Below are 26,910 nucleotides of genomic sequence, written 5' to 3'. Positions count from 1 at the left end.
GCTCTGACCAATGCACTACAATAACCTGGTACTTGTTCCCTGTATTTCCAGCATACCCTTAAGTTTGATTTGCACGGTTTTTGCAAGAACGTATCCTCCATGCAAATTGGGGGGAGGGTACATGCAAAACCACTTAAGTAATTATCAAAAGAAGGCACCAAACCGGGAAGGCTATGTAGCACCATCAAATGTGCAGAATAATCAGAGGGCGCTAAATATCACCAAGGATGCCAATATGGGAACAAAAACGCATAAGGCGAACGATATCAAAAGTATCCGAGTCACCAAGAATTCTATTGAGGGACAGGTGACCGCGAGGGGCGGTTGGAAAGCAAGACACACGCTCGTCCTGGAAGTCAGGACATTCAAGAAGGACATGCACGACCGTAAGAGGGACAATGCAACTAGGACAATAAGGAGCAGGGCGGCGCTCCATCAAGTGACCATGGGTTAAGCGAGTATGGCCAATACGCAACCTCGCCAGAGCCGTTTCCCAACGCCGGTTACGGTGGTAGGAGGACGGCCACGAGGAAACAACATTTAAGAGTACGAAGTTTGTTACCAGTAACAGATGACCAAGAAGCCTGCCAACGGGTAAGGCAAAACCACTTAAGCATATAATGTGTAACACTACCAAATAATATTTTACCTGAATTCCCACAAGAACTGTGTTTATAAAGATAAATACTAAATATTTTTTGTTTGTATTCTGAGGGTTCATGCCCTGTACTGCATTACATCATTCTAGGTTTCATTAGCTTATGTTAGGTTTAGTAGAGTTTTCTATCAACTTGAGAATGGTCCAGGACGGACCGAAACATCGTCGTCCCTTCACCTTCTAGTGTGGTGTCTGGTCAATATACTTTAGCCACGTTATTTTGACTCATCGTCTGCAGAGAGTTTTCTACATCTAATTTTTCAATATCTAAGATTTTCTCTATCTAAATAATAAAGCATTGACTGAAGCATTTATCATTAGAATGCAACTTTGGAAAAAAGAGGTCCTGAAGCAGAGTGGAATACATCCTCTGCTTACAACCAAGGATTCCAGGTTTGATTCACAGGCAGGATATAGGTGGTTGTGCAAATTTCCTTTCACCTGATGTCTCTGTTAACCTATTAGTAAATACAGTAGGTAACTAGGAGTTAAAATGGAAACTCACTGCTTGGATCCTAAGTGAAGCCACTGTTGTCCTTGGATAAGTCCACACTCACCTAGAATTAACCATAAAAAGATTCATTATATCAGGCTAACATTATGCGATTCATTATGTCAGGCTAAGCATGAAAACACCCCTGGTACCAGCGACCTATTCATTTTAACAGTATTAAGCTCATCTGTAAATTGTAGCAGATAAAAGTAATCCCAGTCAACATATGTCCTGGTTGATTTAACTTTTTGATGGATTTTGTCTAACGGATATTTTCTTCTTGAAACTTGATAAATCAGCCTTGTCCAATGGATAAGATGGTGCCAGGAGCAAGGTTTTTGGAAATTAAGCCATATTCAGAGTATCCTTGATAACAGGCTGGAGAAGGGCGACACATCTGTTTCTTTTATGAACAGCGCTGGTGAGTGACTGAGCAGTTGCCTGCAGGGTGGGAAGTGACGCTTCCAGTTGACTACAGGCATTGTGTTTGGTACATAATTTTCTTTTGACAACGTTAATTGTGGTTTGGTAACTGTACATTAATTACGGGAAAATCAGTAGGAACTATGACGAGGACTCAAACCTATGCTCTGGTTACTCTCAAGCAAATACCTTAGACAACTACACCACAACACGATCAACTGAATTGCAACCTGGGATTCAGCCAAATCAGAAAATCCGTAGGAGCCGTGATAAGGGTTCGAACCTATGCAGTGGGTGTTCCCACACACACACCCTAGTCAACTGGGCCACTACATGGTAAAAGAATTACAACCTGCAGTTCTACCTAGCTCATAAGAGTTTTGGTTCCAGATTTTCTCATTGACACATCACTTTTGTGTGATTACTGTGTATTCAACTGAATCATCTAGTTCCTAAAACTTCCACTGAAGCCTAATCAGGGTTTTACACCATTCCCCCATGCATTGTGCCTTGTAGTCTAGGAATTCTACCTCCAATGTTTTTCTTCATGCACAAAAAAATAAAATCGCATTAACATTATGTATCAATGAGAAAATCAGTAGGAGCCATGAGGAGTATTCAAACCAATGCCCTGAGGTTAGAACCCAGATCATAGGTTTGAATCCTCCTAATGGCTCCTACCGACTTTCTCATTGACACCACGTTGTGTGATTTCTTTGTGCATTAATAAAAAGCTTACATTTGTAAACTCCTTAAATTGGTAATTAATAATATGGATAATTCATAGGTTATTACATACTTTTGATAAACTGAATACTGTATATAGGCTGATAATTTAGACTAGAATATTTCCCGAAGATTTTTTATGATTCAAAAGGTAAATCAATGGGATGTTTTATTAACATTCCATATATACACTTACTATTTTTTATGTTAGCTTTTTTACAGATCATTATTCTTGAGGTATTAGGATAAGTTAGTAAATGCAGGGCCATCTTAATAGCAGTGTAGGCCCTGGCTAAAGCAAAGCACTGGGGCTAATACCCAGATGATGGGCCACACCCATCTGCTAAAGTGCAGGATTACAGTCAGATATTTCTGATATAAATAATTAACCCATAGACGGCGATTACCATCAACTGTTGATTCACAGGGTAATGCGGTTATCATCATTTAAAGATTTAACAAATTATTGTCTGGGTTTTACATGTATGATACACACACATGAATATAATAGGTCTTTTTGGATGTACATAATGGAGTTTATTTTGACATGAAAAAATCCTCTTTTCTCCATGCTACCATTTCATGGCATGTGGTTATCGTCATGAATATTAGTAGTAGAATGCGGTCATCATATGATGATGTTTGCCTGAAACACTGTGCGTATTAGTGGCTATAGGTATTGTATGTACTAGCTCTATCTATAAATCCAACATTATGTTTGTAACTCATCTATGTATGTACTTTTGCCTGAATAAAAAATTTGAATTTTGAATGATGATTTAAACAATAATTGTCTGTTTTACACGTATGATGCAAATATAGATATACTGTACAGTACAAGTGTTCAATTGATATAAATAAAGAAAAACAAGTGATAAAACAATCAGTGGAATATCAGAGAATAAATCGGGAATTATCAGCAGATTCATGCACCAAGCGTTGACTAATGCCAGTCGCAGACTTACAGAGCGCATTCACCCAGTGAAACAATACATATTAACTTATTTTCATGTTTTTTCTTATATCTTGCATACAAATTAATACTGTAATTCTATAATGAAAATTATGTTTTTTATTTTTGTTTATTTTGTTGTGCATAGGCTGGTATGACCATTTCTCCATAGCGGCTGTCTAAGGGTTAATGCATAACTATTATTTGAAAAGGGATTTGAATCACAGGCTTTTCCAGCAAGAGGTCGTGTATTTATCAAGTCTGCTAAGAGATCTCTCACGAAGAATATGGGAGCATGAAAGCCCTAGAATCGTGGGGGCCCTGGCAACTGCCCATGTGCTCATACATTTTAAGATGGCACCGAGTAAATGAGTTTAATACACTGAGTGCAATTTATGCGAGTAAAGATGACAACTTATCGTGTAGCTATCAACACAGGCTTAATTCTCAGTTTTAATATCTACAATGTAGTAAATGTTTAATGCTTGGCAGCTCAGGAGTCATGTTGGATATTTGTACATATAATAGTAAATATTTTCCATATTTGGCAACAGATTTGTGTTGCATCCCGAGGAAAGTCATCAGTAAGCTATGATGAGAACCCTATGGGAATCTCAATAAACCTAACAGGCTTCCTGTCCCCATCTAAGGGAAAGCACAAGGTGAACCATGTCCATGAAGGCAAATTATGTTAAAGTTATGCATTGTTTTGTTACTTCTTGATGATTATCAAGTTATATTAATAACTATACCTATGTACTTCTCGGTGAGGAGGCATTAGATGAAAGGAAACGTGCCCAACAATTTCTGTCCAGCGAGGGAATCAAACCCGGAATCTCCAACTGTGTGTCAAGAGTGAAGATGACGAAGGTAGAGAGAAGATATGCTCAAATTATTTAACAAAGGTTACGATTACAACACAAACCTGCATAGGTTCAAGCTCTGACTGCATAAATTTTGTTAAAAGGAAAGTTAAATGTACTTAGGTTATGGCAATGCAATCTTTTAAAATTTGGCATTATACATTTTAAATTCAAATTCTATGCATGAAACATGTGTACATAAAATTATATTTTGCAAAAGGATCACATCACTTTTTTTTTTTTTTTTTTTTTAGATATACTGTACTGTATACAAGAGTTGTTACATTCTTGTACAGCCACTAGTACGCGTAGCGTTTCGGGCAAGTCCTTAATCCTATGGTCCTTGGAATACGATCCCCTGCCGCGAAGAATCGTTTTTTCATCCAAGTACACATTTTACTGTTGCGTTAAACAGAGGCTACAGTTAAGGAATTGCGCCCAGTAAATCCTCCCCGGCCAGGATACGAACCCATGACATAGCGCTCGCGGAACGCCAGGCGAGTGTCTTACCACTACACCACGGAGACTGCTTTGTAAGTCTTGTAAGACATTGTAAGTACACACATCATCATCGACTTAGGCTGCGGTATTGTCAGTCGGGTTAAATTAGGTTGTTAGGTTGGGTAAGGTTAGGGGTTTAAAATTCGTTGGTGAGCTGGTGTCTTGGGGTGTAATGTGAGGTATCATCCAGGCCCAATGGGCCTGGGTACAGGGCCTGCAACTACAGTACAGTATTATAGGGTCACCCACTTTAATTGTCCAGCTAGACGAGACATCTCTCATATGAATAGCTATTGATGAAACACTTGGCTTAAATTTTAAGTTATGAGGGCCATTGTTATAGGGTCCTGTAACACTAAACACTCTAGCTTAAAACAAGAGTTTGAAGCAACACTTGCCTGCTCGTTTGGTATTAATCTTTAAACTCAAATTGTCAAGCCAGTACAACAAGTAACCCACTAACCTACTATCTTTGCGTTAATTATTCAATCTATTCTGAAAAAAAATCGCTGCTGTTTTCCAATAGTCACTTTCCAAAACGGCAAGAGATCCCCACCCGCAGCTCTAGACTGCACCTCACACCTGCCTCGGTATAATACCATAGTCAGCATCTTGGTAAACGCTCACCATCTACACCTGTTTATCAGTAGAGTGAAAAACTGTGGGGTGATGCAGTGAGGCCTGACACTGGGAGCAGCAGCACCTCCCCCACGCTCGTCCCGGACCTGACTCCCGGCCGCCCCTCCTCCACCCCGCGCCAGACCTCACTATGACAATTAACGAGCTTATGGGTGCAGACGGAGCACAGTGCTCCTGCCCTATATCACGGATTATAGTGGAACGCAAGAATATATTTTGACTAGAACCATATATATATAGCAGCTGACCAGTAATTATAATTAAATATAACTTAATTGGTACATATAATTCGGTGTTGGACGACTGCAGAAACGCACCCAAGACGCGCACTTTGCCTTAACGAGGTTCCGCTATAAGACAGCTAGTGACCTTTGGCCGAGGATGCAATAACCCACTCCCGAGTGCATAATTTTTAATGCCACGTGAACACAGGCATCTGTATTTTAAGAACTAACGTAGCTGATATAGGCAATTATATAAATGCTGTTCTGTTAAATAGGTATATACATTATAATTGGTTTCACACTGACGAGACAGGAAATTTGCATATTAAGCTTATCGAGGTCCCCACCCAGTGGGTATTCTCTCCTAGGTCAAAATTGGTCCAAATGACCACTCATATCTGAGACATCAATGACCGCAGACATCAGTGTGGCGACATATGTCACTAGCGGAGTCCCACAGGGCTCTGTACTTGGACCCCTCCCGTTCTGATATATGTAAACGATCTTCCAAAGGATATAGACTTATTCCTCTAAATGTTTGCTGATGATGCAAAAATTATCAGAAGAATCAAGACAGATGAAGATAGAAGGAGATATACAGGACAAACTGGAGGAATGATCTAAAAAAAATGGCTACTAAGGTTTAACTCAGTTATATTATTTTTATAAGAGAAAGGCAGAGACAGATATTGAAAAGACAGAGACAGACAGACATAGATTACAATGGAAACTAGACAGAGACAAACATGCAGACAGACAGACAGAGATAGACCTGCAGCGAGAGCGAGTCGACCAGGGCAAAGAGAGACAGACAGAAAAACACAGAAACAGAGGCAGACAAATGTTCCAGAGATGTGTAAATATTTAATTCAACATGATCTGCTACCAGAAATCTTAGACAAATATCCCCAGTTTGCTAATTGTAGGTAGCAACTAAATTATTGTAACCTATCCACCGCTGCCCACTGGATGGGGGGCGGTGTGCAGGATAGTTTATCAATTGCGACACTAGCTCTCCACATGTCAGTTGCTTAATTTAGAAACTGTACCTGTGGTCGATCTCAAACCCATTGATGATGTGACGATGTGTATTGAATTTTGTAACTCGCTCATCAAAATTGTAACTTGCTTAGCTAAATGAATTGTGGGGCTCAGTCCCTGAGCCCATTATGTGCCTCTGTAACCCTTTCCACTATCGCCCATAAGATGGGTATGGGATGCATAATAAATTAATTAAAATAAACAGAGGCAGACACAGAAACAGACAGGCAGACACACAGATGGACAGACAGACATAGAAACAGATTAAGAAGACAAGAAATAGGAATAGGGCAGAGGGGTAATGTACTAACTTGCAGGGGGAGCTTGCAGGGGGGAGGGGTGAACTTCGATTCTTAATTGGTCCTTCCTCTCAATCATCAATCAACTGGTTTACAGATTCCTTACCCTGTTGGGCTCTATTATATCTACATTTGAAAGTGTGTATGGAGTCTGCCTACACCACATCACTGGCTATAGTGCAATCCATTTAATTCCTGACTACTCTGACACTGATTTTTTTGTCTGTTATCTGTGTGACTCATTTGCATACCCAGTTTCCATCTGTGTCCCCTTGTGCGAGTATCACCCGTGTTGATTGATTGATAAAGATTAAGCCACCCAAGAGGTGACACGGGCATGAATAGTCTGTAACATCCATGTTAAATGATCTGTCATTAGCTACCCTATCAATTCCCATGAGAATTTTGTATGTGGTAATCATGTCTCCCCTAACTCTTCTGTCTTCCAGTTATGTGAGGTTTAATTTCAATAGTCTTTCCTCTTAGCTCCATGGAGTCCATAGATATGGACTCCATGCTGGAGCTGTATACTACAGGATTGGTCTGACATATGTGGTATACAAGGTTCTAAATGATTCCTTACACAAGTTTCTAAATGCAGTTCTTATGAGGCTAACCTAGCATATGCCGCTGATGATATCCTTTTGATGTGAGCTTCAGAGAACAGGTACAGTGTGATATCAATTTCCAGATCTTCCTCTCTTCCTATATCTTAAAGGATTTCATCTCCCAAATGGTATCTTGCATCTGGCCTTCTGCTCCCTTCACCTATTTTCATTGTTTTACACCTGTTTGAGTTAAACTCTAGTAGCTTTTTGTTGCACCATTCCTTCAGTTTGTTCAGGTCATCTTATAGACTCATGCTGTCCTCCTCTGCCTTAACCCTTTTCATAATTTTAGCATCGTCAGCAAACATTGAGAATAATGAGTCTACACCCTTTGGAAGGTCTTTACGTATATCAGAAATGTCCGGAAAGATGACTAATCAGAATGCAGACAAACAATGATAATCCAGGGAAGCAAAAGTTCGACCTACCTATATTGAAGCTAGACACAAATACAACAAAATTACTAAGGATGGTAACAGAGTCCATTTCATGTGGTCTCCATCTCATGTTGGCCTCCGAATGCATGATAGAGCTGATAAGTTAGCCAAAGAATCTGCCTTTAAAGGAGCCGTTGAGTGTAACCTTGGATTGTCAATGAGCAATCTGAGAGCAGCTGTACACCGAGAACTTCAACAAGATCTTGTAGATCTGAGGCAAAGTGAAATTGACACCAGTAATTCCATCTATCATCATACTATCATGCAAGAGGAGCCACACATCTATGGATCATCCAATAAAATCAGCAGACTTCTAGATGTTACTACTGCTCGGCTTAGACTCGGTTACAAGTATCTCTGGGAATTCTCATTATCTGCTGATGTAGACCTGACCAAATGTAAACTGTGTCAACAAAATTATTCGCACACCCTCCGTCACTATGTGATGGAGTGCGAAAAGATACGTGAATTTAGAGACAATTCTATAACCAATGTTCCAGCGATGTGTCAATATTTCATTCAAAATGATCTGCTACCAGAAATTTTAGCCAAATATCCCCAGTTTGCTAACTGTAGGTAGTAACTAAGTGATTGTAACCTATCCACCGCTGCCCACTGGATGGGGGGCGGTGTGCAGGACAAACATATAAATTTTGACACTAGCTCTCCACATATGTCAGTTGCTTAATTTAGAACCTGTACTTGAGGTCGATCTCGAACCCATTGTTGATGTGATGACTTATATTGAATTTTGTAACTAGCTCATCAAGATTGTAACTTGCTTAGCTAAATGAATTGTGGGGTTCAGTCCCTGAGCCCATTATGTGCCTCTGTAACCCTTTCCACTACCGCCCACAAGATGGGTATGGGGTGCATAATAAATGAACTAAACTAACTAAACTATATTGGTATGACAACCACAAAGATTTCGAGAAGACTGATCTGCCATCTACAAGCTGGTAACCCTAGGAACACACTTCTCAGCCTATCGGCTAAGACCAGAGTGCAGTAAATAATACAAAAAATCCTGGAATCTACCACTGATCAAAGAAGATTGCAAATCCTGGAAGCTATACTTATAATTAGGACCTGAAGGCCACTAACACTCTGGTGGCCTCATTGAGAACAGGAAGCTGGTGGCATGTCAAAGGTCCCCCCCCCCCACATTTGTCTTGATTTTTCAAGTTGGATTTAAAAGTTCAACAGTTTTGGAATTTACAGCTTTGGTGGATAGGCAGTTCCATGGATTTATATCACAGTGGGTGAAAAAGCATATCTTGTTTTCAATCCTATATTGTGGCTTGTTAAGCTTGAAACCGTTGCTCCTTGTTTGTGTTACATCTGACCTTTTGAAGAAGTCTGAATCAAACATACTCCAAATTGTTTAGTATTTTGAACGGTATGACAGGGGTTAGATCAGCCCTGTCATGTTTGCAGTGTTATGTATAGAGACCTATGCATAACCAGACCATCACCAGAGATATACTGACAAACGACGCCAAAATAATCGACAGCTAATGCGACAACAGAAGACTAGACATCAGCGAAGCACTATACATCAATCAATAGCCAACTAGCACCAAATTACACTCTGCCAACTTCCAGAACACGACAGAACATACAACATAATGCCCCAGTCATTATGCAAACATGAGGTTGACATGATACAATGGACCTATAAGTAAGGTGCTTCACCTTCATCTCATCCTCGGGTACATATCACGCAGCAAGAAAATTTGTAATCATTCAAACATTGCCTTTCACAATGTTAACAAGAGTTAATGAAATGCATCTCTGAGTGTTAGGCTAAATAAAACTGTAAAAATGAACTTTGGAGAGTTCATTTTTCTACTTCTTTAATCTCATGTGAAGAAAGATGTAAGGAAAATAGAGAAGATTCACACTAGAATCATTGATCTCACCCTTTTGGTCACATTCAATAATATATGCCTACAGGAAAGACTGCTGCAAAAATATAGTACAGTATTTACATATATATTTAATTCAAGGCGGAAAAAGAGGATACAATTTTAGGGATTGGCTATTAACCTTCTAACAATTTCGTTGAGGTCACCATGGGGAACCATCCTCCTTTTAGTGGGAGCAATTGCGTCGACCACATGTTGGTCACCTATCACTCGGCAATCACCCAGCAAAGATGAGTAAGGCTGTCCCTAGGCGTCACCAGTTTGGACAGACAACTAAAGACATATTTCTCTTTTATAAATACTGTATAGATTTAGCAGCATAACAGTTTTAGCCAAAGCGTGTTAATGAATTGTTAAATTTAATTAGTTAAAATCAAAATGTTATCCGGTAGCTGTTTATTTATTTATTTATTTATTTATTTATTTATTTATTTATTTATTTATTCATTCATTCATTCATTCATTCATTCATTCATTCATTCATTCATTCATTCATTCATTCATTCATTTATTTATTTATTTATTTATTTATTTATTTATTTATTTATTTATTTATTTATTTATTTATTTATTTATTTATTTATTTATTTATTTATTTATTTATTTATTTATTTATTTATTTATTTATTTATTTATTTATTTATTTATTTATTTATTTATTTATTTATTTATTTATTTATTTATTTATTTATTTATTTATTTATTTATTTATTTATTTATTTATTTATTTATTTATTTATTTATTTATTTATTTATTTATTTATTTATTTATTTATTTATTTATTTATTTATTTATTTATTTATTTATTTATTTATTTATATACAAGAAGGTACATTGGGGGTTAAGAGATAACATAGAAATGAAGTTGATTTTACATTCTTGTAAAGCACGCATAGCGTTTCGGGCAAGGGATTCATTTACTTGAGTAAAATAAATAATACAATATTACCAAAGAAAACATTAATCTTATTTTATAAAACTATATAATAATAACGTTTCTTATTTATTTGTATAATAACTTCTATTTATTTAAAAGTCAAATGAATATTAAAATGTGACGTCACGCGTCAGCTGTTGAGGTAAACAATGGGTTGTGACTCGTGATTTGGAGCTCAAGTTGTCTTGTCTCTGTAAGGGTTGTAACTCCCACTTGCGGCTACATGCTGGTTGTAAAGTAGGTATTAAACAAGTATTTAATATTTACAATGCACAGGTTTGTATTTAAATGGACCTATGTACCAAATAAATTGTGCAGCCCTCGTACAGTGTTGTTGGAAAGATCAAGGCAAAAGCTCCCCATTTGCCTTGATGATCTTTTCCATCAACACTGTACGAGGGCTGCACAATTTTGACAAGCCACCGGCTTCCTGTCCTCGTCGACGCCACTAGTGTTAGTGGCTCTCGGGTAAACTAGGGTAAACTCTGGTGCAGGAAGTATCGGGACTAGCTAGCCATATTTCTATTACTATAAGGGTGCTGGTAGTCGAGTCGGGTTTGTTCTCGACGCACAGTTGAGAATTCTGGGTTTGAATCTGGGCTGGGACAGAAATGGTTGAGCACATTTCATTTCACCTAATGCCTCTGTTCACATAGCAGTAAGTAAATACTGCTATGTGAACTGGGGAATTAGTCAGCTTGTTATGGGGTTGCATCTGGGGAGGAACAGTAATTCGACCTTGGGGGGGGGGGGGGGAGCTCTCGATAAAAGTCAAAAACGTGTATGAAAACACACTGGCTTCCTGTCCCTCGACACAATGAATTATAAAATTATTTTTGTGGACTATCTGGTCACATTAGGTTTGGTTATGTTAAAATAATGTCAGGTTATCTAAATTTGTTATTTTAGGTTAGCAGTGAATTGGACTATTGAGAAAGCTCAACAATGGACGACAAAAATCATTCCTGAACTAAATCGACTCGCACCAGGAATGGTTGAGGGCCACAGGTGTAACAGCACTGCAAACCGGATATGACTGGGCTAATCTCATGGAAACTTTTAAAATATTGAACAACATGAATGTAGATCCAGACAACTTCAAAAGGTCATATATAACACAAACATGGAACAATGGTTTCAAGCCCAGCAAGCCACAATGTAGGACAGAAAGCAGATGCTTTTTCACCATTAGGGTTATAAACCCATGAAACTGCCAAAACACTGCTGCTATTTAAGACATAAATAGATAAAATCATTAGGAGCAATGGGGGACCTTTGATAAGGTGCAGGCTTCCTGTCCATGTTAAGACCACCAAAGAAATACCTGTAGATGCCCTTGGTTAAATTCAGATAACACCATCATAGGAGTTCAATATCAGGTAGAGAAGACTGCACATTTGCACTTTAATTTTCAGATTAATTAATGTCAAAATGGGCTTATTTTGCAAGCCACAAAACACTATACAAAAGTTATATGTTATGCATGATTACGGGGCACAATGAATTGGTGTGAAACAACTTGGAAGTGTAGTGAATTGACCTGATGCAATCAAGTGTTAAAAACATGCCCATAAGCAGTAAAACTATTAACAAGAAGAAATTAAGGTACTGTACTTTGAAAACTATTTATTGAAGCAAAATTTTTGTGTAGAGCAAAGGAATACCAGTTAAGTATCCTCACTTCTGCTCTTTGGTCACCCAACCACTTGGACTGGAAGGTAGTGATGGTGTCAGTTCTTGCAGGTCAACATTCGATCCCCGACCATCGAAGTGGGTGGGCACCATTCCATTCCTTCGTCCTATCCCTAGTACTTATCTTCACAGCCCTTCCAAGTGTTATATAGTATATTGTTGTAATGGCTTGGCACTTTTTCCTAGTAGTTCCCTTACCCCTTGCTCTTTGATATGTACAGTATTTAGCTATGCATCTTTGTCATGTGGCCATTTCTTACCTCTCACACTCCTATAAATAATTCAGCAATTTCTTAGGGTCCTCAGCCAGATATTTTTTTGCATATTGCACTTCTCTGACAGATTTCACTCTCCTTCGCTCTGTTCAAGTACCTTTCAGAGGGATGCCTAAACCCAAAATCCATTAATCTAATTATTTGCTTCTACAGTATATCATTTAATTTCTATAGTCCTTCTTTAGCCATCACATTGCAACTTTCCTTAAACTCTTTTTGACATTACAGTATCTGTACCTTACGTTTGACATTATCTGTACCAATTTTGGAAATCTCTAGTTTGTTTTATTGGCTGTTTGTAAGTAACATTCCTGCTTCTTTATATTCATTTGCCATTTTGCACACCTCTGCACTTAATTTTTTAACCACTCCAGTTTTTATTTTCAACTATTTTACACTTGTGTAAATTTGTCCATATGCAATTTAGTCAAAGTTCAATCATTATCACGTACACTGCCATTTTATTTCCTGTACTGATTGTGCATTGGTGATTGTGTGTGTAATTTGGAATCCTGAAATCATAGCATTGATGCTGAACCTGCATGTATAATGTAAGTGTTGAGTACACCTGTATTTTACAATTATTTTGTATTAAATTAATATCCCACTTTGTGTGTTTCTTATTTGCCTCAAAAAACTATTTTGCATTAATGTTTAATATGGTATAGTTAACAGAGTTTACTAAACCAGTTGGGACCACTCCCAATGATTTGTGGTTGTTTGTTATACTGTATATACTATATATATGTGATAGTTTTGGCCCAAAAAATGCTTAGTTTTTTTATCACAAATCACAAAAGAAACATTTGTACAAAGGATAACATCACCAGCCCTTGGCCACTTAAGCAATTTTTGTGGCATAAAAAAGTTTGGAAAACGTTTATGGTATGAATAGAAAAAGGCTGTTTATTGCTAAAGTAACTTCATAGATCACTCTGTACTTAATGAAATATTAACTGAAATATGTTTAGTAGCTGAAGTTTCACCCTACAACAGAGATTGATTACTTATACCTCATTGCCGGTTGTCAGCCATATATAGTACGTGTAGTAATATTACCCATTTTAAAGTTTTTTTTTTTAGAACATATGTACGGTGCTGTACAGTTGTGTACTGAGAATCATGGGAGTTCTCAAAAACTGAAGCCCGATTCAAGTACAGTATCTTCAGACTTATGATATTCATCTGCAGTATAATGTAGTCTCGGGCCACCTGCTTTTGGAGGAAAGTAATTTCTCGAAGCCCTTTTAGAAAGGGATCTAGGGGGTTGTTCTGGATAGTAAATTATCACCAGAGGACCTCAACAAAGGTATTGTGTGAGGAGGGCATGCTAAACTTACAAACTTTAAAACGGCTTTTAAATACATAGTTGGGATATACAGGTACAGTACTATAAAAGTTATTCACATCATTTGTGAGACCAAAATTAGAGAATGCAACGGTTGTATCATATCTAAAAAAAAAAAAACACAAACAAAATAGAAAAAATGCAAAGACATGATGCCAAATGTTTTCCATACATAAACTACAGCTATCAGGAAAGACTTAAGGTGTTATACATGTAAATGATAGAAGGAAAATGGGTAATATAATGGTATACAAAATCATGACAGGAATAATAAAGTTGACAAATACAAACTTTTAAAATTTAAATGTTTAAAACAAGTGGTAGATGGTTAGAAGGGTTTGAGAAGGTGGTGAAAAACAAAACCATCAATACTGATGTTTGGAAGATTCATATGATGATTATAGAGAAGGTCGGACACCATGAGTGTAGCTCTCGTCCTGTAACTACACTTGTGTAATGACACACACACTGAACCATAGAGATATTAGAAATAACTTTTTTAGCGTCAGAGTAGTTAACAAATGGAATACATTAGGAAGTAATGTGGTGGAGGTAGACTCCATATACAGTTTCAAATGTAGATATGATAGTCTAATAACCTCAGGAATTTATACGTCGGTTAATTGACAGTTGAGAGGCGGGGTCAAAGAGCCAAAGCTCAACCCCTGCAAGCACAACTTGGTGAGTATGCACACACCCACACACAGACACACTCACTCACTCTTTTTAGTTTCAAAGCATTACATGACTACTGGTAAGATGGGACACCACAAGTGTAGCTCTCATCCTGTAACTACACTTAGGTGGTACATACACACACACATACAATTTGTATATAATATACTTTATATATAATTTTGCCTTTCCAGGTATTATTTAGGATGTCAGAAAACACTGTTTGGAAAGTAAGCGACACAGCAAATATTTGTATTTCAAGTGTTGTGTCTGGGGTGTCAGATGTTGCATCTAGTGTTACTCACGGTGTTGGGGGTGTGGTCAGCAGTGTCACATCGGGTAAGGCATTCATATTTCAAGCACTAAAGCGCTTTTACATTTTTGTGCTACATTTACGTTTCATGTTATGTTACTTCCTGCTTGCTTCAGATTTTTGTTTGAAAATCACAACTAATTACTTGATTGTATGTTAGCAAATGAATGAATTAGTGAAGTAGCAGATGAGAAAATGTAAGATGTGAACAATAGACTGTTTATCTGAGTTGCATGACAGAAAAGGGTTGCAAAAAATTACTGTAGATGTTTTGATTATCAAGTGTATATGTGAACTAATTTAATTAGCTGTGGATTTCAGTGAGAGAAGTGAAATATATGCAGCATGGGAGGGAATGTGCTACATGAAGCAGGATGATAAGAAAGGTTGAATATGAAGCGAGTATGAAACGGGCCAAGTGTTTAAAGAATAGTAAGAGAAGGGTGTGGACTGGGCACTTCTAAACTGTATAAAAACATGGAACGTGTCCTGGTTAATGAAAGCAAAATAATGTTTTTAGTTAATGCATATTTGTACATTAGTAAATTAATAAATACAACTATTATTGAGGGGTTTGGGGAGGGATTTATAAAGTGGCAGGCTGGATGCCTCCAGGAATAATGCTTTGTAAAATTAAAGAATTTATGGTACAGTATACAACAATATGAGTTAGCCAATTACACTGTATCAGGGTGTTTATAAAGTCAATGTGAAATTTTAAATATTTATTTGTTTTAGCTATTCATGATAGAATTAATACATAAAGAACAAGGTTTAGTTCAATAAACATTAATATTTACATGTCCCCATGAAAAGAAATCCAGTGAAGTCAAATCTGGTGATTGTGGAGACCAAGATTTTTAAACATTAATAACAAAGTGGATGTGCATAAGCAATGCTCTAGAAAGAATGAATTATAAGAGAAATCTTCTATGAAATATGTTTTTTCTCGTTTCTGTATCTTGGTTAGTACTTGGTACTCGACTTGACCAGCTGGGTTACAGTAGCACTTGGCACATTACTCAACCAGCTGGGTAATAGTAGCATTTGAAGAATTATAAGAAACAAAGCATTGTTTTACTGTACTTAGCCACCATGATCATGTATGCAACTTGATTACAATAACTGCTGTAGTTTATGCACCTTGGATACTAATGATGCCCCGCAGGTTCATGACTTGGTAAATAGTTAGCATCCCAGTCATTATGCAGACATTAAATTTGGGTCATAGATTTGGGGCAAATGCTCAAAATTATAGTTTTTATATACAATACTTCAAGCATGAGCAAAACCAGATATAATGACAAACTACAGTACATCCAATGCTATCAAACATAAAATATAAATACAACAAATAGCATGTTTCAACAGATCTCTGAGATTCTTTAAGTGAATTTACACGCGTTTGACAATTTCTCACTATGCAACACAGGGTATCACTTGTATTCCCAGATGACAGTATTGGAATGACACGATACTATGAGCATAGCTTTCATCCTGTAACTACACTTAGGTAATTACACAACTTTATCAGTACTTATTTCAAATAGCAGTTACAAAGATACTGCATTTAATAACAATAACATAACACTCCTTCTTGTATCTAAATGTGCTTTCAAAGAGCCCATTATATTATTGTTGTTTTCCAATATCCATTTACCCACTATTGACTATAAAAAAAAAAATTACAATAGTAAGTTTAGGTACACAGCCGTGTTGCTGCTCTAATTTTGAATGAGGGCTTTTAGAGTATAAATCAAGTTAAATAAGTTCAGCTAATATCTCCACCTTGCAGTATGGGATATCATGCATGAAATCAAAGAAAAACATGGAGTAGTGTACTCGGCTGCACTAGCAACCTTTGGGTAAAGTATACCTATATTTTCCAATATCCATGAGTGACTGAAATATTTACGAAGCTCAAAGCGAAGCTCGAAGCTCAAAGAAGCACATGTCATTTGATTTCAAATTATTAATAATGGAGAGTTTACAACTGGAGTGCGTTACCTGCAGCCACCTGCCATAAATGCCAATTACAATGATAAAATTGTCTGGTGGATGTTTTATGCTGTCTGTACATGGAGTACTCGGTTGTAAGGTGGACCAAGCATAAGCAGTCTTGGAAATAAACTTCAGTAATGAGAAAGGAGGAAATAAATAAATTTGTTAGAAAAATTAAAGAGAACTTTACGTTGAGATCCACTCTTTGGTAGACAGTTTATGAATGCACCTTGTTCTGTTGACTATATGACTTGACATCCAGGGTATTTATTGCATTCACAGTATGAAAATGATGGTTTATGTACTTATACTCTGTAGCAGTTCTGATTTTCTCTTGCAAGTGTGTTTTGTAGATGTCATTTGCACAACTGTATCAAACATTCTTAACCACATTGTTTTGTAAATGTTTACTGCACCATTTTGTAGTTTTTTACCATTTATGATTTTTTGTTTTTATTTTTTTGTAATATATTGCTGTATTTTGAAACTGCAGAGGAAAATCTTACCTTAAATACATTTGGTTTTGCTGTTGGTTCCATGGAATACAGGAAAGGTACAATTATTTTTTATTACAGTGTAACCTTGATTCAACGAAACCTCGATTCAGTGAATCTCCGGATGGATGTTTAGAATTTTTTTGTTGGGCATTTTGAACTTTTTCTGTGGGGAGCCTTGTCAGTTCCCGGAAGCTATCCAAACTGATATGTGCTATATTAGTGTGGGGTCATCAGTCACAGGAGATCTTATGCCTACCGGGGGCCACGAGCCAGAACCTGGTCCCCTCAGAGAGGTGCAGGGAGCAGTGGCCTATGAGCACTTTACTTTTAAAGTATGTCATAATTGCCATCGCCCAGGGAAAGACCCAGAAAGGTTGGCGAATCGAAACAGACCACTGTCTGGTTAACCTGTGCAATATACATCCAAAAAGATCAAAATATTTTCTTTTTGAATCAAAATAAAGAAACCCAAGAAGCATCACTTCATGCAACTAGCACTCCCGCTCGTTAGCGCTACCCTCTTCCCTCATAGGGTTATAGGGAGGGAGGGGGAGCCGGCAGCCCACCACTCCAGTTCTTGAACTGATGTGCTGGTGGTCAGATCAGTCACCTCTGGCCTCAAATTTCTGTTCTGTTTTTTTTTCCCCTATGTAACTGTTCTAGCTGTGTGTGGTGTGGTGGCCAGGTGTCTTAGTGTACAGGAACAGCATACACCTATGGTATATGCTGTTGGGTTATGTATGCTATAAAAGGGGTAAGGAGGGTACATGATTTGGTGTGTGCTTCCCTCATCACTGCTGAGGTGTCGTCAGTAGTTTTGGTAAGTTTGCACTCTTCGCATTGTACATACTTGTCTAGCTATGCTTGCGGGGGCTGCACTTTGGCTCTTTGGGTCCGCCTTTCACCCGTCATTCTACTGGTGTACTTGTTCCTGAACTTCTTGAGCTCCTGCGTTTCTACGTTTGCAGCCTCCACCTCATCACTGCCTCCTGCTTTCCCTTTCCTTAGTACTCTGCCTCTGGACAAGTTCTTTTAATAGCTCTGTGGCTCCTTTGTGTACTTGGTTTCCACCTGTGTCCCATTAGGGATGTGCCAATCGTATTGATTCATCTATCTTTTTCTACCTTGTCTGTTCCCCCTGAGGAATTGTTGGTGGTGGTCATGTCTCCCGGTCTTGTGTTCTCAGGGCAGTCTTGTCTTGTGTACGAGGCTGTTGTACTTCTGTATATTATTACCTCAGTCTTATGTTCACTGACTGTGGTCATTGGCTTGTATTCAGTATTTTATTATAGGCACCGATTTTGTGCCTAGTGACCTTGCCCTGTATGCTCATCTGGCTCCCAAGCCAGATGAGCATACAGGGGGGTTCTCTTCGGTCATTGACTTTAGGCTTGGTCGCTTTGGGGTAGCTCTTCTGCCGAGTTCTCAGGGTTTAGTTCTCTGCGCTGTTCACATATAGGGTGTGTCCATCGTCCTGGCAGACAGCCTGTCGCTCTTCCTTCCTCTTTCCATGGAGCGGACAGTTGACTCGGCCTCTTTCCTTGGCTTTGGCGGACGTACAGGCACCCCCGAGGTGGACTTCTTCACGTTGATATGGTCTCGGCATCTCCCAGTGTATGTGGTGCCGTTCCCCAACTGTGAAGCCTTCGTGGTAGATGCTTTTCAGGAGGACTGGTCGAGGTGGGAGTTTCTGTCCCTCTTCCCCCCCTCCCCGGCTCTGCTGTTGCTCCACATTCTGGCTCTGCTGGATTCATATTAGGGGTGAGTGGTTCTCTGGGCTTCAGGTACAGCTTGCTTAGTGTCCAAACCCAAGCAGTTTAACGCCTCTTTCAGCAGTGAGGTACCTCACTGGTTTGCCTTACTGCTCAGCACTACATGTCTGGTTTATATGACGCGTGTGTATCGCCATTTGTATGGTGATCAGGTGGCTTCTTTAGTGTCCCACATGTGTTCTTCTTCTCAGTGACAGTATGAAGTTTCTTGGAGGTCTTACCATCATTTTCTTTCTCTTCATCAGTTTTTGGCGATTTTGGACCAGGTTGTTTTTGTCCTTTCTCTTGGTTTTTTCTGGATCGGCATCTCATGCCTATACCTGTCGCTTCGTATCACACAACGTTGATGGAGATGCGCCTGCTCATGCACCGCCTGAGCATTCTTGGTCTTTGGATCACGTTCTTTCTTGTTTTTCTTCTCCTTTGCTGTGGCCCTTTCAATTCAGGATTGCTTTTGAAGGCCTTGTTTTTGTTTGCCTTCTCTTCTGGGGGTCGGGTTGGGGAGTTTCATGCTCTCCTCCAACACTAGGGGTTCTGTTTATTTAGTCCAGGTGGTCGTTTTGTGCATTTGCAGCCTTCTTCTTTTCTGGTGTAGAATGAGATGGCTGGCTTCTGGAGGAGTCTGTTGGTTGTGGATGCTTGGTTGGATGGGCCAGAGGTGTGTCACGTGAACAAATCCACAAGGGCCGTGACGAGGATTCGAACCTACATCCGAGGTTCAGATGTAGGTTCGAATCCTCATCAAGGCCCTTGTGGATTTGTTCATTTGATGCATCACGCTATTGTGATTTCTGTGTGTAGTGTGTCACGTGTTGTGTCCGGTGATGGCTTTACACCGCTACCTTAGGGTCACTGGTTCTGTGCTGGTAGGTACTCTCTACCACAGTGCTCATAAAGTGCTCATAGGCCATTGCTCCCTGCACCTCTCTGAGGGGACCTGGTTCTGGCTCGCGGTCCCCGGCTGGCATAAGGACGGACTCCTGTGACTGATGACGCCCCCAAACTAATATAGCATATGTCAGTTCGAATAGCTTGTGTGAGCCTCCGAGGTTCGCCCAGAAAATGGTGTTTCATTACATTCAACGCTTGTTTTCTTTTTTTTTTTTTTTTTGCCTTTTGGAATTTTTTGTTGGGGGAATAGTAACTCTTAATATGCCTCCAATCACGTTTTTAATTATTTTCGTAGATGGGTGCTACATTACAATAAATTGTACAGGTCCCTTGGGAAAGTCATTGAGCATATTTTACACTAAATTTTATCGTTCGTTTTATTTTCTAGATTACCCCAGTTTTTGTTTACTAATAAGAGTCCTTTGAAATAATAATTATTTCAATCTTGTTTCCTTTGTAAATAAGATTTCAAGGCTAAGGCATTGGAAATATGCTAGATGTTATTAAAACTCTTTACAGACAGGTTCTCTTGGTAGTTGTTCTTCATATGACAGGTTGAAATTCAAATTTTCCCCAGTGAAATCAACCCATAGAACATGAGAAATATTAGGGTATGAATGGTAACGCTCTTAACCATTGCACTGCATTATAATATGACATCCCCGTTGTGTGGCGGAAGCAAATTACAGTACGGTACTGTACAGTATTTTCAAAAAATTATTTTCACTTCTTTTATTGTTAGAATTCATTCTCTGATCAGAGGAAACTATAAAAAAAAAAAAAAATTTGCATGCGACATACATTAGCGGTGATGGAGCAGAGAAGTTGAGCAATTTATGGGCACCGAGCGAGTAGTCACTCGGATATGCTAGCCCCCACGACCCTGTGGGGTGGCATTTAACGTGAATATAATTTTTCATAATTATTTAATTGTCTTGCATTGTTTTTCCCTGGATTTTTGCTGTACAGTACTGTAATATTATTCTAATGTGTATAATTTGAGAAATTTTTATAATCAAATGTGTGGAACATTGCTTTGTTAAATAATATGGTGTTAATATTTAGTGACACACATTGTATTATATCTTAGATCAATCAAAGTGTTTTTGCTGTTATTACACTATATACACACACATTATATAGCGCTATTAACATTTTTATGAACCATAGCAAACTAATAAGCAGTTCTGGTGGGTGTGGTGATGAAATCAAAACAGTATGGATCCATATGATGCAAGCAGACAACGCCAGTAAGAACCTGATGCAAGAAAATGGTTCCAATATTCTACACATTTTGATAAATTAGCCACAGAACTGCTGGTGTTATCACATTCCTGTCACAAAATCCCAAATATGAATCCATTTCCAGAAGGTTATATTGTGAAGGAGCATGAGATCAGTTCATGAGGAGTTGATGCATGACACAGTGGCTGGGTGCTGTCTCTCTACCTCATGTTGTGAATATCATAACTGCAATTGTGTTCACTGATATCTGAATGTTGTATATAGTCTATCACAGTCAGGATCATCTGTGACACTATCAGCCCAAATTATTGCAATTGCCTATTACATTCATCATTATTAAGTGGTGCTGTGAGCTCTTGCTGCATGTGCCAAACTTGGTCACTCAGTACTGAGGTTCTCACAGCCAGGAAGAATGCAGATAATTTTTTTTTCTAGATGGCGTCTGTTTACTGGAATCCTGAGGCACAAGTTGTAAGCCTCGTACCCGCAGCAGTTTTGAGTTGTTCCCTATACCTAAACGCGCCTTAAGGCACAATGCATAGTGCAGTGGTTAATATGGCTCCAATCACATTTTTGATAATTTTTTGTAGATGAACTCAACTTTCCCAAGGCTCAAGCTATTTCTTGTAAAGTTATTGAGAATAGCTTAAAACCAAATTAATTAAAACCAATACCATTTGAAAAAGAATTTTGAGGCTGGAGATGTGAGGTATAAGCTAGATATGGTTAATTTTTTTGGTGAACATGTTTATTTGGTAGTCATCATATAGCTTGAAATTAACAGTACTGCGCCCCCGGGCGTGTGCACGAAGTAGGCCTGGTGGTGCAGGCGAGCGCTCAGCAACACTAAATGTGTATACTCGTTTCAGTTTTCTTACCTTATTTCTCATGCTACGTTGCTCGTTTTGGTATCAATGTGTTCGCAATTAAAATCCCTGCAGGTGTATATGCATATATTGTCCAAAAGCCCAGCGTGATTCCCTTAGCAAAGCCTAAAGTTACCCATGAACAAGAACCCATTATCACAACCGCAACCTAATGTGTATATTAGTTCAGTTTGATAACATCAATTTTCGTGTTATGTCACTCGTTTTGGTATCAAATTGTTCGCAATATAAAGGCGCGTATTTTAAAACTAGTTCCATAATAATAGAGCAATAACTGGAATTTTAACAAATATTTTAATTTTGGACGCTCATCATCACAAAATTATTTATATCTTTCCAGTGTTCTGACGTAAAATTTTGTGTTACATCTTTAATTTTAGTATCAAATTGTGCGCAATGTAAATACATGCATTTTAAAACTAGTCCCATAATAATAGCACAATAAATAGAATTTTAACAAATATTTTAAAATTTTGACCAAAAACGTATTTATAATCTTTCAAGTATTCTGACGTCAAGTTTTGTGTTACATCTTTGATGGTGATATCAAATTGTGCGCACACTAAAGGCGCTCATTTTGAAACTATGCCGAAATCGATCGGATAGAAAATGAATTTTATACAAATATTTTTTGTATTGGACACAAGCAGTGTCCAAAGCTAGGACACGAGAGAAAAAAAGTGGACATGAGGGGTGTCCAAAGAGAGCGATAGTGTTAAATGTTGCTACAGTAAATGAAATTAGTGCATAGGCATGGGAAATGCATCCTGGAGGCATCTTAGGTTGCTACGAATCCCTCACTGCAACAAATTGGGGTTGGGCCCATATAGTTCATTGAATTGAGGTTGTACTGTAATTACTAAATAAGTGAGCATCACGGTTTCTGTTGCATGTATGTGAAGCATTGCTGTTTAGATATTGACCAAAGATTTGCCAATTTTTTTTTGGAAAGTATGTTGCTTAGATGCATGAAATGACATTAATACTATAGTACTAGTATATATACTAGTATAGTATAGTACACTACTGTATATTGCTATATACACTATTACTATATATAGCACTAGTATACTAGTACTAGTATATTGTATTTTACTTCTTACTTTACTATTTTTACTAAACATTTGTTTCTTTTCTTGTAGCACAGATTAAATTCTTGGTTATATGTTTATATATACTGTATATACGTTGTACCTAGTAGCCAGAACACAGTACTTGGCCTACTATGCAAGGTCCGATTTGCCTAATAAGCCAAGTTTTCCTGAATTAATATATTTTCTCAAATTTTTTTCTTATGAAATGATAAAGCTACCCATTTCATTATGTATGAGGTCAATTTTTTTTTATTGGAGTTAAAATTAACGTAGATATATGACCGAACCTAACCAACCCTATCTAACCTAACCTAACCTATCTTTATAGGTTAGGTTAGGTTAGATAGCCGAAAAAGTTAGGTTAGGTTAGGTAGGTTAGGTAGTCGAAAAAACATTAATTCATGAAAACTTGGCTTATTAGGCAAATCGGACCTTGCATAGTAGGCTGAGAAGTGCGTTCTGGCTACTAGGTACGACATATATATATATATATACTGTATATATATATATATGTCGTACCTAGTAGCCAGAACGCACTTCTCAGCCTACTATGCAAGGCCCGATTTGCCTAATAAGCCAAGTTTTCCTAAATTAATATATTTTCTATAATTTTTTTCTTATGAAATGATAAAGCTACCCATTTCATTATGTATGAGGTTAATTTTATTTTATTAGAGTTAAAATTAACATAGATATATGACCGAACCTAACCAACCCTACCTAACCTAACCTAACCTATCTTTATAGGTTAGGTTAGGTTAGGTAGCAGAAAAAGTTAGGTTAGGTTAGGTAGGTTAGGTAGTCGTAAAAACATTAATTCATGAAAACTTGGCTTATTAGGCAAATCGGGCCTTGCATAGTAGGCTGAGAAGTGAGTTCTGGCTACTAGGTACGACATATATATATATATATATATATATATATATATATATATATATATATATATATATATATATATATATATATATATATATATATATATATATATATATACAGTATATATAATATAAATTTTTTTATTTTTTTTCTTAGGGGGGATCCCCTGTGGCTCCCTGGCGCTATCAGGCTAATATGTGATATATTAGACCAGGGCATTAGTCAATGGAGTTCAGCCTACCGGAGACCACGAGCCAGAACCTGGCATCCTCAGAGAGGCAATGGAGCAATGGCTGTAACATAATACCCTCTATACACACATTATATATAAGTATCTACATTTGTGTTCACCATAGCGAACCACTAAGCTGGTATGGTGAGTGCAGTCAATAAAAGGTGGCCACACACAGTCAGAAGACAACGCCACTACATCCCTCCCACAGCATTACTCCTCCCTCCATGGAGCACAGTGCTAAATATCACCACAATCCTGCTATTATCAGAACCCTGGTCAGTTTTATCACAGTCAGGGGTCTTCTGTAATAATATCATCGCTAAATAATAGCATGAACATGTATATCATGGCATTTTTAGGCAATGCTGTGGTCACAAGCTGAACAGCAGTGCTGTGAGCTAATGCTGCATGCATCAGGCTTGGTAGCTCACTCAATACTGAGGCCCTTCACACCCGGGAATTTGGCCCACAATTTAAAAAAAAAAAATGGCGTCTGTTTACAAGAGCCCTGATGAAGGTGTGGTGAACCCCGTGTATCTGCGGGCCGTTTAAATCTTGCGTAGTACTTCAATACATCATATGATGTGGAGCGCAAGTTACTGCAAGTCACTGAACAACACATATGATGAGTTGCGCACTTAAAGGGTTAAGTCTAGCCAGCCTGTGGTCTATCCTCGTACCAATGACATTAGGAAGTTTGCTGCTTTGGCTGCTGTCTTCGGCAATATGTCCTGGGCTGACATTCAGGTGCGGGGATTTTGGAGGTTGAACAGGGTCCTGGCCGCATGTTATCTCGTCAACTTTCCTGGTCCTAGTCATTCATGTGTGGTTTTGGGTCACAGGTAGCCCGTTGTATCAACTTCGAGTTGAGGAGCGAGTGTCGTCCACCTCCCGGGTAAGTCCCTAGTTTCTTTTTCATTGGCAATGTGGCTCCAGGGAGCCATAGGGACTCGCCTCAGAAAACCAGCATTGAATGTAATGAAATGGCATTTTCTGGGTGAGCACCGGAGGCTCCCTGGCAGCCCTTCCTCCCTCTGGTCAGCGATTCAGCTTTTTTTTTTTTTTTCAGTCTCCGAACTGGATGTCTTGGGTAGCCGGTGCAGGGGGTCCGTGGCTTCCCCCCCTCCCGTTGGGGGGGGGGGGAGAGGTGCACGGTCAGGCGACACGGCAAAGTGTGACGTTTGCGTGTTAGCTTGTTTTCTTAAGTTGTAGGGGGAGTTCTGCCTCCCTGTTCTGTTTTCGGTCGCTTTTTCTTAACAAGTGGGGTTTGTTCTGTTATGCCTACCTTTCTGGGTGCCAACCTCAGTTGATGGCAGACATGTAATGCCCCAAACCACATGGGGGTTTCTATAGTCCATTGCTCCCTTTGCCTCTCTGAGGGGGCCAGGTTCTGGCTCGTGGTCCTTGGTAGGCTGAACTCTATTGACTGATGCCCCAGTCTAATATATCGCATATCAGCCCGATAGCTCCAGGGAGCTTCCAGGGCTCACCCAGAGAATGGCATTTCATTACATTCAGCACTGGTTTTTTTACCCAGCGGTTTTAAAACAATACACATCTTGTCTTATTAAACTTCTCTTATATTCCAGGAATGGGGGACATAGTATACAATGTCTCCTCTGGAGTTGGGGGCACTGTGCATAGTGTGACAGCAGGAGTAAAGCGCCTTCTCACCACTCCCCCTGTCAGTTGTGAGAGTATGGTTAATGATGAGGAGGAGTGTCCCGGTGTTCTACCAGCCACTCCACGAAATTCATCATTGTCCCCTGCTCCCGACAACCCCCATAATGATCTGTAAGTCTTCGTGTACACCAGGGATGCACACACTTTTAATAACTGCTGCACACCTCAAGATTGAATCACGAACACGAGCTAAAACATTTATACAGACTCCAGTATTTTTAGAGTTTAAACATATTGATATACAATAAAAGTACTGTACATATGATGATCTAAAATTGGTTGTTAGCCATTGCCAATATGTAGAATGTGAAATGAAAGTAAATATGTTAAAAAATAGTGTTGAAAGTGCAAAGTTATTATGTAAATTAAAATTCATCACATCTATCAAACTGGTAAGAGCCTCATGCTCTAAATGCCAGCCTAACATCTTGTTTGACTGTGGACTCCCATATTAGTAGGCATCCATCAGTCTCAAGAGACTATTGGAGATGCGCTCTGGTTGTCAGTCTGGAGTGGCCTCAGTAATAATACTAGTTAAGTAGTACTGTACTCCCATATTAAGTACAGTATTATTTAACTTCAACACATCAGATCTCAGTGATGATGTACTTTCCTACCTGTAGTACAATTACAGTAATACTATACTTAAAATTGCCACCTTAATATAGTAAAGCTCCAAAGATGAATGACTGGAAA

General features: G+C 38.5%; 2 protein-coding genes across 14 annotated transcripts in view; one reads left to right on the top strand and one right to left on the bottom strand.

Annotated features, from left to right (window-relative positions):
- Positions 1-5,379, bottom strand: part of LOC123775015 (protein SLC31A2) — a 35,486-nt gene extending 30,107 nt beyond the window's left edge. For 3 of the 8 annotated variants that reach the window (XM_045769811.2, XM_045769748.2, XM_045769801.2), the window contains exon 1: positions 5,244-5,379. In XM_045769811.2, coding sequence (XP_045625767.1) covers positions 5,244-5,246 — 3 coding nt within the window. In that variant the 5' untranslated portion in view covers positions 5,247-5,379. The other 5 variants (XM_045769754.2, XM_069322056.1, XM_045769774.2 and 2 more) reach the window with 5 other exon arrangements.
- A 5,475-nt stretch (positions 5,380-10,854) lies between these two features.
- DEF8 (differentially expressed in FDCP 8 homolog) overlaps positions 10,855-26,910 on the top strand; it is a 47,260-nt gene continuing 31,204 nt past the window's right edge. For 5 of the 6 annotated variants that reach the window (XM_045769841.2, XM_069322054.1, XM_045769832.2 and 2 more), the window contains exons 1-3: positions 10,867-10,967; positions 14,915-15,059; positions 26,121-26,325. In XM_045769841.2, coding sequence (XP_045625797.1) covers positions 14,927-15,059; positions 26,121-26,325 — 338 coding nt within the window. In that variant the 5' untranslated portion in view covers positions 10,867-10,967; positions 14,915-14,926. Of the gene's footprint in view, positions 10,968-14,914; positions 15,060-26,120; positions 26,326-26,910 lie in introns of all 6 variants that reach the window. The other variant, XM_045769858.2, reaches the window with a different exon arrangement.

The sequence above is a fragment of the Procambarus clarkii genome, chromosome 10, assembly GCF_040958095.1.
Source record: "Procambarus clarkii isolate CNS0578487 chromosome 10, FALCON_Pclarkii_2.0, whole genome shotgun sequence".
Lineage (NCBI taxonomy): Eukaryota > Metazoa > Arthropoda > Malacostraca > Decapoda > Cambaridae > Procambarus > Procambarus clarkii.
This window is presented reverse-complemented; position numbering and strand designations above follow the sequence as displayed.